The sequence below is a fragment of the Diprion similis genome, chromosome 4 (assembly GCF_021155765.1).
Source record: "Diprion similis isolate iyDipSimi1 chromosome 4, iyDipSimi1.1, whole genome shotgun sequence".
In the NCBI taxonomy this organism is placed as follows: Eukaryota; Metazoa; Arthropoda; class Insecta; order Hymenoptera; family Diprionidae; genus Diprion; species Diprion similis.
Window position 1 is genome coordinate 8,263,669 of NC_060108.1, and position 16,038 is coordinate 8,279,706.

The 16,038-nt window shown below is 35.0% G+C and overlaps 1 protein-coding gene across 1 annotated transcript in view; it reads left to right on the forward strand.

Annotated features, from left to right (window-relative positions):
- The first annotated feature begins 282 nt into the window (after window positions 1-282).
- The window catches only part of LOC124405317 (annulin), a 108,252-nt gene continuing 92,496 nt past the window's right edge, over window positions 283-16,038 (forward strand). Inside the window, exon 1 of the mRNA XM_046880129.1 lies at window positions 283-652. Coding sequence (XP_046736085.1) covers window positions 517-652 — 136 coding nt within the window. The 5' untranslated portion in view covers window positions 283-516. The remainder of the gene's footprint in view (window positions 653-16,038) is intronic.

Consider the following 16,038-nt stretch of genomic DNA (forward strand, 5'->3'; position numbering starts at 1 on the left):
CGCATTGACCTTAATTGGAAACAAGGTTACTTACGGTATTCTGTCAGTACGATTTAGCTACGTATGGCACTAGCAAGTATTATACTTACTCGTTGAATTACGTGGGCGCAGCGGTCAAGGGATCTGTGAGGACCGTGTGGTGTCACGCCCAGCTGTAGAGATGATCTCCAATCCGTTTGCACAGTAATCAGTGCATCGTTCATACCATTTCACGATTTTCCAATAGTCGGTTAGCTCTCAGTGGATGGTCAATCAGAGTGGCATGTTGACCTTCGGTTTTGCCGTATCTACTTTGTTACCGTCGTTTACCGCGCTAGACCCACGTATCGTCAGTCTCGAATGAGGTTTGAAGGTGATCGCGTGTGAGCTCCTGCACAAGTGGTTGTGCATATTTGCAGTGACAGAAAACTATGGTTACTCTTTCATGCGTTGAAAATTTATGGTTCAAGTTTTTATAGATAATTTTTACTGGGATATTCAAGTCACTTTAAACACTTGATTACCACTCGAGCTAAAATGGGTAATTGTTTTTCGGTATGTTCGAAATTTCGTGCTGTGTTTCACCTGGACCGGGAGAACCTGCAATTAAATCCCTTATGCGACAGACCGGAATGTATGCCAAAGCCACCTTCGCAGGCGCAATTCATATCGGGTGAGCTTTAATACTACCTGTGATGCTTTTCAGTGTTTATTTCAATTTACGACTGCGCTTTAGAGTCGGATATAATTATGCGTCAATAATTTGTTTTTTATTTTCTCTTATATGTTATATATGCAAATGTATTATGCAAATGAAGTGAATCACGGACGCATGTAGGTATTTCAAATGTAAATATTATAATGACTTCACTTCCATCATTAAAGTATCTGCTGAAAAAATCAGGCCAATAACGAGCAATAAGAATTTTTTTTTTTTTATTAAGCAGCTTACCTGTAACATGTGAAATATATTTCAAGCAACATCATTACACAGTTAGAATATGGTAAAATGACGTCTAATGTTTAGACCTCATCATTTGATTTGTCTAAGTCCTAATCTTCGAAAGTCAATCTCCAAATCTATTTCCAAGAACCTCGCACGCATTATTGTCTTTTTGTTCGTTAATTGTCCGAAGTACAACTTGTCTATTCGGCTGAGTCGTAGGTGAAATAATGCATCATTGGTAACTTCAAATTATCAAAATTATGTTGAAAATATTACTCTCAATTTTCTCATTACCATACCGCTACTTTAAACGCAATTATTTTCTGTAGCTCATATTTTTGCAGAAAATTAAAATCATGCGTAAAAATGCCTGTAGAGAAACATTCACGGACGTATTTTTCAACATACAGAGAATATTGATATTTCTTATCTTAACTCACCCAGTGTATATATTCAAATAGCCTCAAACATTCATGTTTCCAGGTAGGGATTTTTTCGACATGACATCACGGTCTGTGATGTAGGTTACGACTAACGTAAACCGAATGAACAAGCTATTCGTATTATTGATATTGTACAAGATGCGGGATAAGGACGACCTACACTCATATGTGTACCAGATGAAAACTAATTTTTAGCAATCATAATACACGAACAAACATATCGCGAATATGTTGCCTAGCGAAATTCGGTCAAGGCTACCCTCAGTTAAAATTAATGTAATAAATGTGTTTTTTTTTTTTTTAATTTTTTCACCTATTAATTAACCAAATGAAATCAATACTGATCGAAAGTACGAAGCATCAGTAACAAGAAAAATTTCGGTTGCCAACCTTTGTCTTGTCCCTACTAAAGGGTTACCAGGTATAAATAGATGAGTTGATACTATATACTACACTGATCTGTTTTTTCATTGGAATTTATATCAAAATACAAAGAATCTTATTACAAACACGGTGATATTAGGTTGCCTAGGTAAAATCGGTCAAAACTATGGGATGCCGCAATTTGAAACAGTGCGTGACAGGGAAGCGTTGCGCGTACTATTCAGTGCGATAGAGGAGGACGCAGCGTAATAGCTGATCGCAACACAGGTATCGAGTGCAAGAAATTGCACTTGCTTTTTTCTCCGTGTAAGCGAGTAAAGTCTGTTTGTTTTCTCACGCGTGGGATGATTCACCAAGGTAATGTGAGTTTCTTCGAATGGAATAGCAATGTTCTCGGCGAAGCCATAGTTTCGTCATAGACTCTTCATATCAAGGATACTTGTATTAATTTAAGGCATCAAGTCTCTAAAACGCCATATTTGTTATTATCAATAGGACAATTTGGATGATGGGGTTATAATATGGAATAATGTGGTCGAGAATTATGTTTAGGAGATGCAGATATAAAGCAGATATTTGATGAGGATTCTTTTGAAAACTTGAGAGTATTCGATGAGGATTATTTGAAAAAAAGTCTGTCGTGATGACATGGTACTCAAAAGTATGCCAACTCCGATGGTAGCATTGTTATTCTGGTTAAAAATAGACATACTAAATCTAAATATTTTTTCGATCGATTTCGAAGTTATAATAGTGCAGCTGCTCTTGCTCAAGAGCCTGCCACTGAATTCTCAGTTATTTATAGATCTTATTTTAAATTGAAATTATACTTGAGCTGCCCAGCTATCCTTTTGTTTCGGGTAAAATAGAATTTGGTATGTAACGAGCGCTGAAAATCGGCATGCAGCTGAAATAAGACTATACGCGTAATATTATGTACACTTTGAGAGAACAAAAATATGCTACGTGGTTGATTTCCGTATAGTTAAAAATTGGTAGCAAATTCATCTTTATTTATAGTCCTATGAATCGTACTATTTTCGCCCTTCCAACAGTTTGATAATCTCGGTAACAATATGAACATATGGTAAAAAATTACTAAAAAAAGGTCTAGATTACCGTACATATCTTTATACTCGATACTGTCGACGTATAGTACGACAAACCATCCTCGTCGGGATAATTGTATTTAGGAAATAACATCTAAAATGTGAAAAAAATTCGCCAAGTTCTCAAAATGACATCACAATAAAAATACAAGAACAACTTAGGTATTGCTAGCTTGGTGTGAAATCAGGAAAAATCTCCAAGCCCTAGAATCTCTCAGCGAGTAGGACCTCGTTGTTTCGTGAAGTGATATCGAAACATTATTTCAAGAGCTACAGACTTGGCGAGCACATTTACTCTGTATTTTATATTGGAATAATTATACTTGTTCCTGTCATGAGTGATCCAGGGTAATAATGTCGTCTGTAGGATCGAACAAAATAAATTCTGCGTAAAATGACTGGCTTAGAACAGCTTGTTCAATATCACTAACGTATCCAATTTGAAATGGTTTCTTTTTTGCCACTTGCAGCTTAGATTCATATTTTATAAAATTGAGGACTTGATCGGATTGAGTCAATTAATTAGTTAGCTTTGAATAGATTATCGCATTGTTAATTTTGTATTGGATAGATGAACTTCATCAATTGTTTCTGTTGCATCATCGACCGTTGACTGCAGTTCGAATATCCATGCGTGTAAGTGTACACACGTCTTGCCGTACAGGAGGCGCCTGCACTTCAGCCCTCCCGTACACTCTTGTGCATCGATATTGGGAAATTGCATGCTTATTATAAGTAAATACAGATGAAGTAGGTAAAAATCAAAACATTTCGTAGAAAGCAAGTAAAGACAAGACATCGGACAGGTAAATTGTACAAATCAGAATTTTTGGTTTTCGTGCCACGTGACGTACTCAAGCATTCTGTTTTCATACGGCATCGAGTTTTTTGTTTCGTGTAAATAAATAAATACTATCCCACGCTGCAAGGACACATACAATTTATATCTCTAGGTCACTATTCCACATTGACAATGTGACAGATCCGCCGCCGCGGTTGCTTTGTTGCTATAGCATGCATAATTAATTTTCAAAAATCATGAACCTACTTGCTAGGAGATTCTAGGGCTTGAAGCCCTAATTTCGTGCCAGAGTCTGGGAATACCTAAGTTGTTCTTGTATTTTCCCTACAATATGGTTTTGGTTCTTGACGGATTGTTTTACATTTCAGATGTTTTGCATAGATTTCATGACTTTGTAAGTAAGCGGCAATGATACCGCTGTACCGTAGTAACCAATGAACTAATTGTAAGCGAACCACACTCTAATCCGTGTTGTCATGTAAAGCATTCGTAGCTGATTAATGTATGACTTATCCATCATGAGAAACCAAAATAGTAATGCTAGTGAAATCTCAATTTCATTACTTTTTGGAAATGTGTGGCAAACATACTGCTCTACCGTAGTAACCAATGAACTAATTATCAGTAAATCACAACTTTTAAAGCTGTTTAGTCTGGTCTACTAAATGGTGAATGACTGTGCATTTTCAGAAGATCACGATTTTTTTTATCTTGCAGACAGTCGGGCATAACTGTAAAACTCGGTTTGTGAGTCTTTGAGGATGATAGAACGGCCCCCGTCTAGAAATTAACCCCTTGACTAACACGGCGAAACTCATTTTGTGTGCCATTGCTGGCAGAGGCAAAATATTAATCAATCTTTATGAAACTGTATGTGCAAATGTTTTTGAGGTCGCTGAATTTTAATTTTACATCAGAATCCCACAATTCATAATGACGGACAAAAAGTCTAAAATTGATCAAATTCGGTCAAAAAAAATCTACTCAGGGGTTTTCAAGGCCGCTGATTACGAATCTGAAATCAAATTTTGAAAATTCAACATAGTGGATTTAATGTAGGGAGCAAGAAGTTGAAATCTGGTCGATTCCAGTTGAACCAGTTTTCGTCCACCACATTGGATTGGCCATATTGAATTTTTCGAATTTGATTTTAGATTTGTAATCAGCTGCCTTGAAAACCCCTGAGTAGTATTTTTCGAATAAATTTGATCTAATTTGAAATTTCATCCGCCACATTGGATCTGCCAACTTGAATTTTGTATGTTTTTATTGATTCTAATGGTTATTTAATTCAATTATTTCTCCTTCATTTAATTTAAACGGAATAAATTCAAATTTCTTCATTCTATCATTTCTTTATAAAAGTAAATAATATTAATCTTAAAAGGACGTTACCTACCCAGCTCGCGCGGGAACTTTGGCTTCCCGCGCGACTCAAGCTAAGCGGCCAAGGGGAAAAGTGGGCGGGACTTGAGTCTATGCCCCTCGCGCGCTCTGGCCCCCACTCCGTTGGGACCGGGCCGCTTGGCGTTGAACGTTCTGAGTTCTGTGAATATCTCTGGAAGCCCGTATGAGTTTCGCGCGGTTGATGAGATTGGGATACGTTTACTGCAGGAGAGGTGGCGGGTATACATATTAGACTGTATCAAAAAAATTGACTATTTTTTTTTTCAATATACTGAAAATATTGTTCAGGATACCGAAAAAAGGCGCCTGTTAGAATGGGAGCTCTTAATTTTAATACTAAGAAGTGCCTCATCGCGATTTTCTACTTTCCATAAGAATAACATGGCAAAAATAGTTCTTGCTCCTTGCGATTTTTATAACTAGATAACAACGCGTCGTACAGAAAATTCAAAAACATGTTTTGTAGGAAATTGAACGTTCTACAAAAAAGGTCTCTTGTCATTTTGCGATAAATCTATTCTTTCAAAAGTTATTTGAGGTCAAACATCAACAAAGGACCTCAAATAACTTTTGAAGGAGGCTGGTTCCATTTCAAACCACCCAGCAAGGTCGGGACGAAAAATTCAAACGACTTGTAAATAATTTATATGATTCTTTGGGTAATTTAAGGGGACCCGTATTTGGTCATTTTGCTCCAGAAAAATTTCATCTCTCTGCACGGCTATTACCATTTTTTGTCAAAAACTCGTTTTTACAGATTCCGTAAATTTATTGTTTTTTCAAAGTGCTATAACTTTTGAACGAATTGACGGATTTGAGTGACTTTTTTTCAAAATATGCGTATTTTTATCTTCTTTCAGAAAATCACAAGTTTAGGAAGATCGACACAAAATCGCCGAAGTTATTCAACGTAATGTAAAATAATCCGAAAAAATTCAACCCCGATTTTCGGGAATTGCATATTTTTTTTTTGTCTCACCAATTTTTTCTCGAATAGTTCTTTAAAGATACTAACTCTTCGCACAAGTTTCGTTAGCGGATTAGTTCTGTAAAAAAAGTTATGAATTTTTCAATATCACGAATCTTTTATATTTTCAGGTAGCTTATATTTTGTACTGTAAATCGATTTCTTTATGTCGCTACATTGTTTCTTTCTGCTTAATGCATGTATACGACGAAATGAGTGGGTAGGAGAAGTATGAAAAATCCATGCAAAAATAAGACTATATTAATCCCAAAACAGTTCAATATTACAATAAACATGAATTCACTATAACTATGTTTGAAGCATCTCATACATCGTCAATTCATTTAAATTGTTGCTTCTTCAACCCAAGGGTGCTGACTTGTTCTTGCAGTAAAGGTACAGTTCGTGTCTATATATAATATCTATATATCTATTCTATCTATATAGAATATCTATATATCTATATAAATACGAACTGTACCTTTACTACAAGATCAAGTCAGCGCCCTTGGGTTGAAGAAGCAACAATTTAAATGAATTGACGATGTATGAGATGCTTCAAACATAGTTATAGTAAATTCATGTTTATTGTAATATTGAACTGTTTTTGGATTAATATAGTCCTATTTTTGAATGGGTTTTTCATACTTCTCCTACCCACTTATTTCGTCGTATACATGTATTAAACAGAAAGAAACAATGTAGCGACATAAAGAAATCGATTTACAGTACAAAATATAAGCTACCTGAAAATATAAAAAATTCATGATATTGAAAAATTCATAACTCTTTTTACAGAACTAATCCGCCAACGAAACTTGTGCGAAGAGTTAGTATCTTTAAAGAACTATTCAATAAAAAATTGGTGAAAGAAAAAAAAAATATGCAATTCCCGAAAATCGGGGTTGAATTTTTTCGGATTATTTTACATTACGTTGAATAACTCCGTCGATTTTGTGTCGATCTTCCTAAACTTGTGATTTTCTGAAAGAAGATAAAAATACGCATATTTTGAAAAAAAAGTTACTCAAATCCGTTAATTCGATCAAAAGTTATAGCACTTTGAAAAAAACAGTAAATTTACGGAATCTGTAAAAACGAGTTTTTGACAAAAAATGGTAATAGCCGTGCAGAGAGATGAAATTTTTCTGGAGCAAAATGACCAAATACGGGTCCCCTTAAATTACCCAAAGAATCATATAAATTATTTACAAGTCGTTTGAATTTTTTGTCCCGACCTTGCTGGGTGGTTTGAAATGGAACCAGCCAGGAGTAGATTTATCGTAAAATGACAAGAGACCTTTTTTGTAGAACGTCCAATTTCCTACAAATACATGTTTTTGAATTTTCTGTACGACGCGTCGTTATCTAGTTATAAAAATGGCAAGGAGCAAGAACCATTTTTGCCATGTTATTCTTATGGAAAGTAGAAAATCGCGATGAGGCACTTCTTAGTATTGAAATTAAAGCTCCTATTTCAACAGGCGCCTTTTTTCGGTATTCTGAACAATATTTTCAGTATATCTAAAAAAAAAAATAGTCAATTTTTTGATACAGTCTAATACATATAGTGTGGTTCAGGTATATGGGTGATTCTACAGAATGTGGAATTTTTTTGCCTAAAAAATGTTGACATACTTTTTTCTTTAAAAGTAAAGCAAAAATTAGCTTATTTAATAGCAGATGATAAGTTATTACTCCTACAGGAAGGGCCAGTAAATTTAATAAGTATTTCAACTTTTATAATCGTTTTCTGAAAAAATGCTTCCAGGGGACTGAGAAATCAATTCACAATACAAATAGAACGAACATTTTATTAATATAAAAAAATAATGCATTAACAAAATATTAAGTTTATAAATATCAAAACGAAGATAACATTTTTTTTATCAAAAAAGTAAGATTATCGTCACATACTTATCATTAATTTATGTATACTAGTACGTTTTTTTCATTAATCCAAAACAGAAATCTCATGTCTTTCAAATTAAAAACTAAAGAATTATCGTATATTGAAATAAAGTAGTACGTTTTCTTGTCACGATAAGTGACTTCTCATAGTATACTGTAGTTTTATAAAATATTACAGTCTTTCTTTTGCGGTAACTCTTCTCATAATATAGTAGAATATTAAATTTAACAGTCTGTATTGCTGATATCTTTGCTCACGCAGTTTATACTATTATAATATTTATTATATTATAAATTTTTTTATTCAACTTAACATAACTTAAATTTGTTTGTACTGGCTCAGTTATATAATGACTTCTGACGAGGACTAGTAATCATTTTTCTAAAACAATGATTGGTTTTGAAAATTTGTAAAAAACTCTGTCACCTTTAAGTTGCAGTTTTGGCATCGGAACTTTTTCCACGACTTGATCAAAAGCTATTACACCTACGTCTTTCTCATCTACTTTAAAAAGATTACACTCCTTATTACGAGCCTTCAGAAAAATTGCTTTCATTTCACTTTCTTCTTCAAAAATTTCATTACAAACAGCTAAGTACCGGAATTCTTTTTTCTTAGAGGAAAACTTGACAAGAACGTATTCGCCATTAGCAAAAATTGGAACCTTTTCAGATTCATGCTCCGATTCTGAATCAGTGAATATGCTATTAACATCTAATTTCTCTGCAGTTGAGCGATATGATACAGACCCCAATTTGAAATGATCACAGTATTCTGGATGACAAAAACAACTTAGCGACTTCATAAGCAATTGCCGTGGCAAATAAGTGCTTCCCGTCACTTGATGGACTCTGAGCGTACCTGCAAAAGATACGAAGTCCAGCTGATTTTCTATAATAATTCTATTCATCGCTTCTATTTCACTATCATTCACAGTGAACACTGTTATCCCCGGACATTTTTCTTGAATCAATTTGACGAAATTGTTCAAGTCAGTGACATCACCGCCATGAGCAACCACTTGGTCTGCCGTTCGTTTGCAGACTGTCCCCACTCCATCTGGAGCACCTTTTCCATGGCCAGCGTCGTGGTAATTCCACGAAAAGTTAACTATCTTCGGATAAAATTCAACAACTTTACACCCCAATACGTAAAACATTGTTTTGTTTCGATACTGCGTGACAGGTCCGTCACTCAAAAAGTGGATGTTCTCAATCGATGGAGGCAGAGTTTTCAAGATCGGTTTCAAGTGAGCCCAAATTGCAGATGGACTGTGAGATAAATTTGCCGAAATTTTACAGTAGGACGTCACTGATTCTTGAGTATAAACCACAACTGTGTGCAAGCTTATTTGTGTCCGGGACCCTCCGAAGTGAAAAGCCTGGATTTCTTGATTATATTTCGTTGCATAATTTTCGGAAAAGTCCATGTGTATTACTGTGTCTTTGTCTGTGAGATTTTCCTTTAAGTTCTTGATTGTTTGATATTGATGGACAATATTTAATTCGTGTTGAAAAAACTTGACCAGATCGTTCTCTAATTTTAAAATGAGAGCCCGCGGTGACAACTCAAAGTGCTGTTGTTTGTTCTTTTGCACATATCGAATTTTTTTGGTCTTTGGATCAACGAAGTCTTCTTTGGATAAAACCCATTGTTTGTAAGAAATTTTCTTCTCGTTATCAAATTCATGGAACGGTAAGCTTTTATAACAGCATGTTTTACAAATTCTTGCCAAACATTGTTCATTATATCTGTCGCAGCAAAGCATTTGCAGCAGCGTTTGTTATGTCGTAAAACGTAATATCTTCGAAGTCCATAAAGCGGTCAATATCAGTTGTATATTTGTATGCTTTACGCATAGATATGTATCGCGATCGGTGATTTTAGGTGGAATAACCCAGAAGGGTCGAAGACGACAAAATAGGGAGTAGCTGATGATTATATTTGTAGAATTCAAAAAATCCTTATGTAGATTCTTTATCGTGTCTAGCAGGTAACGTTTCTGTTTCTTTATTTTATTTTTCACGATACATTCCTTCTTTCCAGCGCCTAATCTGCTAGTGTTGTCACTTTCGTAGAACGCTACTACGGCGTTATTAACAGCTCGTATGGATTCTTTGCATGCAGCTTTGGATTTTTGTTGTTTCTCTGATGACCAAATTCTTTTGTAAGGTATAACACTACTAATTTTCCACATCTTTCGTTTCCTTATTTTCTCTCCTAAGAGTGTCTTGTGCATCATTTGTTTTTCTTTGTAGGATCTAGCTTTAGAATAATTTTCTTTTATTTGCTCCTCTATCATTTGTCCAAATAATGCTTTCTTCACTACCTCACTTCTTGTGCCAGGATTTTCAACCATTTTTTGGAGTTTGGTTCTCGGTGTCAGCTCCTTTGACTTTCGCAAACGGGAAACCTTTTGTTTATAACAATTTAATTTAGTCTTCAATTTCGCAATGATGGCTTCCTTTTTCTGAATTTCTTTGCAACGTCTCTTCCGTTGTTTTTGCGCCCGTTTCTTGCTGCTGCTGCATATGCGTTTGCTTGTGGGTCATTTTCTACTGCTGCCAAAGGTACACGATTTTGTTCCATTTCATCAGCAGAAGTTGGAGGTGTAGTTTCCCTAATGAAAGTATTGGTTTTTTGCGACATAACCAGTCTTGCATAGTAGAATGAAGAGTACGTCCTCCATTTTTTCCGTGTTGCTCTCTGCTGTCGAGGTGTCATTTCAGATATAGATTTCCTGCTTCCTTTTTCCTTCTTTTTCAAATATTTGAGCCTTTCTTTTTCTTTTTGTTGAGCTAGTCTAACCGGATCATTCTTAATTTTTTTGTACCCAGCTCTTTCAGCGAGTCTCTTTTTTTCTAGTTGTTCCTCTCTGCTCACTTGTCGTTTCCGAGTTGGTGCCATGTTTTTTTCGCTTCTGTTTGTGAATATAGACATTATATAATTATAATCTCTGTATATTCAGTAAATGTACTTACAAATAGACTTATTATAAATATAGAAGTTCAGCAAAGTATGAGAAATGATTAGTTGTACAGCTTTGTCAGTCCCCTGGCAAAATTCTCAGTCCCCTGTAACAATTTCTTGCAGGGGACTGAGACCAGGGGACTGAGATTCTGTACGAAAAGTCTAAATAACTCAAGTCTAAATTATTATCAAATCACACCGTTGTATACACAGTTCTGGACCACATTTTTAATTACATTGTATTCAATAACCATGAGAAAAATATAAAAATTTAAATAATAATACTTACCAGGGGACTGATAAATTTATTGGCACCACTACGTCTTCCCTTGACGGAGTCGCGATTGCTACTGAGCAAAACCGATGCAGGTGAAGAAAGGGCACATTTTCGCTAATTTCAGTTAAAAGGTTGTTGTCAGATGGAAGCACTTGATTCTTTACGGTGAAAAATATCGAATTACTTAAATTTGTTTGAAGCCAGGGGACTAAAGTCTCGAAAGCGGTGACAAAATTCACGGTTGATTTTTATGTAAAAAAACAGCAATTAAAATCGCAAAAAATATTATAAGCACTATACACAATCCATGTAGTATGGATACCATAAATAAAAATTAGCAAAAATAGAATCTTGTGTAGGTGAATACGTTTAGTTGTCGGAATTTTGCGTCGGTGACATGACAGGGGTCTGAGACTTTGGCCGAATAGGAGTATTTTTCATGAAGAAAAGTATAAAATTACACCATTTTTTTTCATTACCTACGCAGCACAGTTTAGTTTCTTTCACTTCAGGTAGAAAAGAATTTTTTTTTTTGGGTATTTTAAATACCTCTTAAATCGAGGAACGTAAAAAATTCCACTTTCTGTAGAATCACCCATATATCAATTATGCGAATAATAAGTTACACAAATCATTGAATAATCATGGCTAATAATATCGAGTTTTCAAGATAGCTATTGCATAACTTGTTGCAGTAAGGTGAAAAAAATTACAAGAAAAATGACCCGCAACAGCAGTTAACTAATTCATGACTAAATATACTGGGTATAGGCGATCTCAAGCAAAAGATTGATTCTCAAGATCGATTCGAATTGATTCTGGAAAAATCGATTCATCCAAAAAATCGGTTGCAAAAGATTGATCTTCGGAAGATCGATCGTTATTTTTACTTCTTAGTTTGAATGGATACAGGTAGCTGTATTGGAGATTGAAAATCGTGTCACACAAATGTAGTACTTGTTTAACAGTTTCGATATTTAACAATAGTTTTCTTTGGGTCATATTTGTTTATCACACCAATAGTTCTCACATAAATCTAGCTGACTAGGTGGGAAGCTTTTTTTATTAGTTGTGATGTTAGATTTATTCAGCGCTAGAAATTGGTCGATTCTTTTGTATTCTCATACCTATATTAGCCATAAAATACCGAACGCCAAAATGAAATTTCAAACTTTTTTTAATTGAATATTTAAGAACCTCGTCAAACTCGATAACATTATCTGTCATCGTGTCTTCGGTTGGCATATCTTCCGCGACCAATTCTTCGTGGATCATTTGGCTCGCAGTAATTCTACATTGACCATATATTATGTAACCGATTGACAAGTCTGCACAAAAGATTGGAGCCGGTCTGATTTGAATCCTGACCCCAGGTGGTTGTTGTTTCAGATAAATTTTTTACTTCTATTTACAAAATTTTCTGCAGTATTGGCCGAAAAATGTTCGTTATTTTAGCTTCGAAAAAACTATTTATTGGGTAATCGCGGGGCATATGACAGTAATATTTTTCAGTAGAAAATCTTTTATTTTTTCACGCAATTGTAGTATACGTAAGAAAAATTTATTTTTTTCCATCCGCCACTTGCAAGTCAAATTTACGATATTTTAGGCAAAAATATATTGTTATTGGAGAATAAAACAGTAACACACCTGTTCGAAAAGGACAGTGCTAGCTCATTAATTTTTTTTTTCCCAATTAACAAAACTGATTCAGGAGTCAAGTCTCAGGTTTCACGGAGCTGAATAATTGGATCATTTCGAAACGTCAATGTACGTAAATGTAGCGGACGTAGCTGGCATTAAAACTTTACGCTGCAATAATGTCTTCGACAGCATGTCATATTTTCAGTTGAATAGTGTATTGTGCATTGACCTTGGCAAGTAGATGCCTAATATAACCCTCAAATAGTCAGTTAGGTGGATCAGTGTACGGTAAAAGTCATCAATAAGTTCGTAATTGTGAGTGGACAAAAGATGGCAAATGATTTTCGGAAGAAAAGGTTAACAAAATACACATTGAGAAACGGACGGTAAATAACAATTCGAAAAGATTGTTAGGAAAATAGGGTGTTCTGAATTAATAAAACGTGCATGTTACTTAGTCGGTCTGAAAATGAAATGATTTTCTTACTTTCCCGTAACATTTTCCTTATCTTAGTCATAGTGAATGACTAACGAACACTTATCACGGAGTTTCAGATACTTCACTAATATTTATTCGCGAAGGACATACTGAATAACGCTCGTGGCTCGCGGTTTAAATTACGGGTCTGCACGTGTTCAATGCTGACTGCTGCTACGGCCGTTAGTTCGTACGACGGGCGGCCTGTGCCAAAGATGGCGCTAGCAAGCGATCGCTTTTCGTGGCGAAAATTCACTGTTTCGTGCTTCAGCTCGTGCAAGTTTTCTCGCAACTCTTAAGTTCGATTTTATTGCTCTTAGTCCTGAATTAAAGGTAAAGGATGGATCTGTGCCGTGTATTTCGTAGAATTTTGAAAAAAAAAAATCGTTCTTATTTTATTACGACGGAAACTTTGCACACTTTCAGTGTCGTTTTTTACGACTCTGAAAAAGAATTTTGAACTTCGGAAAAATACACGGCACAGATTGCTTCTTTGCCTTCAAAATGCTTCTAATACAAATTCAATATCTCTGTAAATGACGGAGAAAACTTGCATCGCGTGAACCACTGCAAGCGCCAGGTGCGCCGGGAGTAGGCAACGCCCTATAAAACATTAAATTTATAAATTTATCAAAATATGAAAATCATATGATAAGTTAATTCCTAATTGTTCTTAATTGAGAAAAGAGTGTCGTCTCTCGAAAATTTATTCGTTCTGATTTCAATTTGAAAATCATTCAATGTTCATGAATTATTGAAATTTATCATTCAACGTTGAGGTCAATTATGTTTTTATTCAATTTACTTGAATTGACTGAATGTTGATAATTCAAAATTATTTTTAGTTGCGAACTTTGAAAGTCATTGATTTGTTGAAATTTACTCAGATATAATTGTGTTTGAAGGCATTGATTGATTATGGAACTGTAAAAAAAAAATCCTCAGTTATTTCTTGCATTTTTATTACAAGTTTTTTAATTAAGTCATAATCTTGCCTCAAAGTTTTTCACTCCCGCACTTTTCATGTTTTTTTGTTGAAAACTTTTTGTATATGAATGTGAACGCAAAATGTTATTTCTAAGAGTTATGGCTAATTGTATCATTGCAACTACAGAAAAGCTCTCTACAATCTTTTTCCGGCCTCCCGGTTACGGAGATAAATAAGAAAAATGAATAACGCCCTTAATTTCAAGATAGCAGCCATTTTATCACCCCTCCAGTCTCGGAAACTGAGTTTCACACCGATTGCCGATCCTCCGACGAAATAAAATAAAATCAGGTTTTTCCCAAAATGGTTAGATGGTCTCTTATGATGCACCATTCTTATAGTTGATATCGTTGCTATGACTTATAACCGCCTCGATAAGAACGCGATATAGCAATACTGCTGATCCAATTCGCGCACCAATATATGGCGAGGTGAAAACGTTAGGAAAAATTTTGTCCTTTCATTTGGACACACTTTATTCAACCGAGGAGTTCAGCAAGTATAGCTAAGATTTGTCAGTCTAAATATATAACTCCATTTTACACAGATTTAAACTCTTAACACTAAATTATCAAATAATAACACATGCCGCATGCTCAAACCTACGTTGCAAGATCTCAAAATATATGATATCGGAGAATTTACGCAAGCTCGAAAGTAAAAGTTACAGTACATTCGGTTTCATGTTGATTTTTCTGAAGTAAGATGTTTTCGAGATATTACAGTTTGATTTTTGGTGTACGACGCGTTCTAATAAATAGATCAACAGAAGCGGTAAACAATTGTGACTGACGTTAGCTTCTTTATTAAATGCTTATGAAATTCATTGATTTATGATCACGTTTCTAATGGATTGGAAATTTAGACCAAACGTTCAAAAATTATACAAAATGTAATTACAGATGTGAGGAAATAATCAACGTAATGTAGCGTTAGCTTTTATGTTAACCGCGCAGTTTTTTTTTTAGTCTAGTTACCCAAGTTTCCATATTTATTCAAATTTTTATCATGGCATCTTGATATTAACGCCGAATTGAGTTTTTGGTCAAAGTTAATTGATCGGACCTCCAGGTAAGTCTTGTTTCTGTATCAGGCACTGTGAAATGAAAAATTTAGTTAGTAAAAGTCACTTAGCACAAGACTTGATCGCTGAAAGCTACACAGCATAAAGAGGAAACACGTTAGACGACAAACATTCAATTATACAAAAATCAATACACATGAAACTTTGCTGTTAAACTGGCATGACTATAATTTTGCCGAAAGACTCGTTACAGGGTAGCACATAATGACTTTGATGACCGTTTTAAGAGTTTGTACGCGTTGATTATGCACTTCCGTGCCATCATACTGGGTTTCTGCTTGAGGACGTCCGACTTTAACCCCAGTGTTCGGTTTTAAGAAGTAAACAAAGCAATCCTGATGATACTTAGCCTCAGCCGCAACTAAATCGTATTCGAATTCAACTCGAGCAAGAACAGCTTTTGCCATAGCATCAGAACGAGTCCTAGCTGTTTCCAGAATCGAATCTTTGAATTTAAGTTTGCTTACTTGTTTAATTTTACGGCGAGATCCAAGGACTTTCTTTTCTCATGCTCTTAATTTAATTCCTGGCAGCAAAATAAGCATTGTTTTTTAAAACAAAAAGCTGAATCACTCACACGTGCTCTAGTACGAGGAGGACTTGTTACAGTAGATGTACTGGCTTCTTGATCTTCATGTTGTCTTTTAA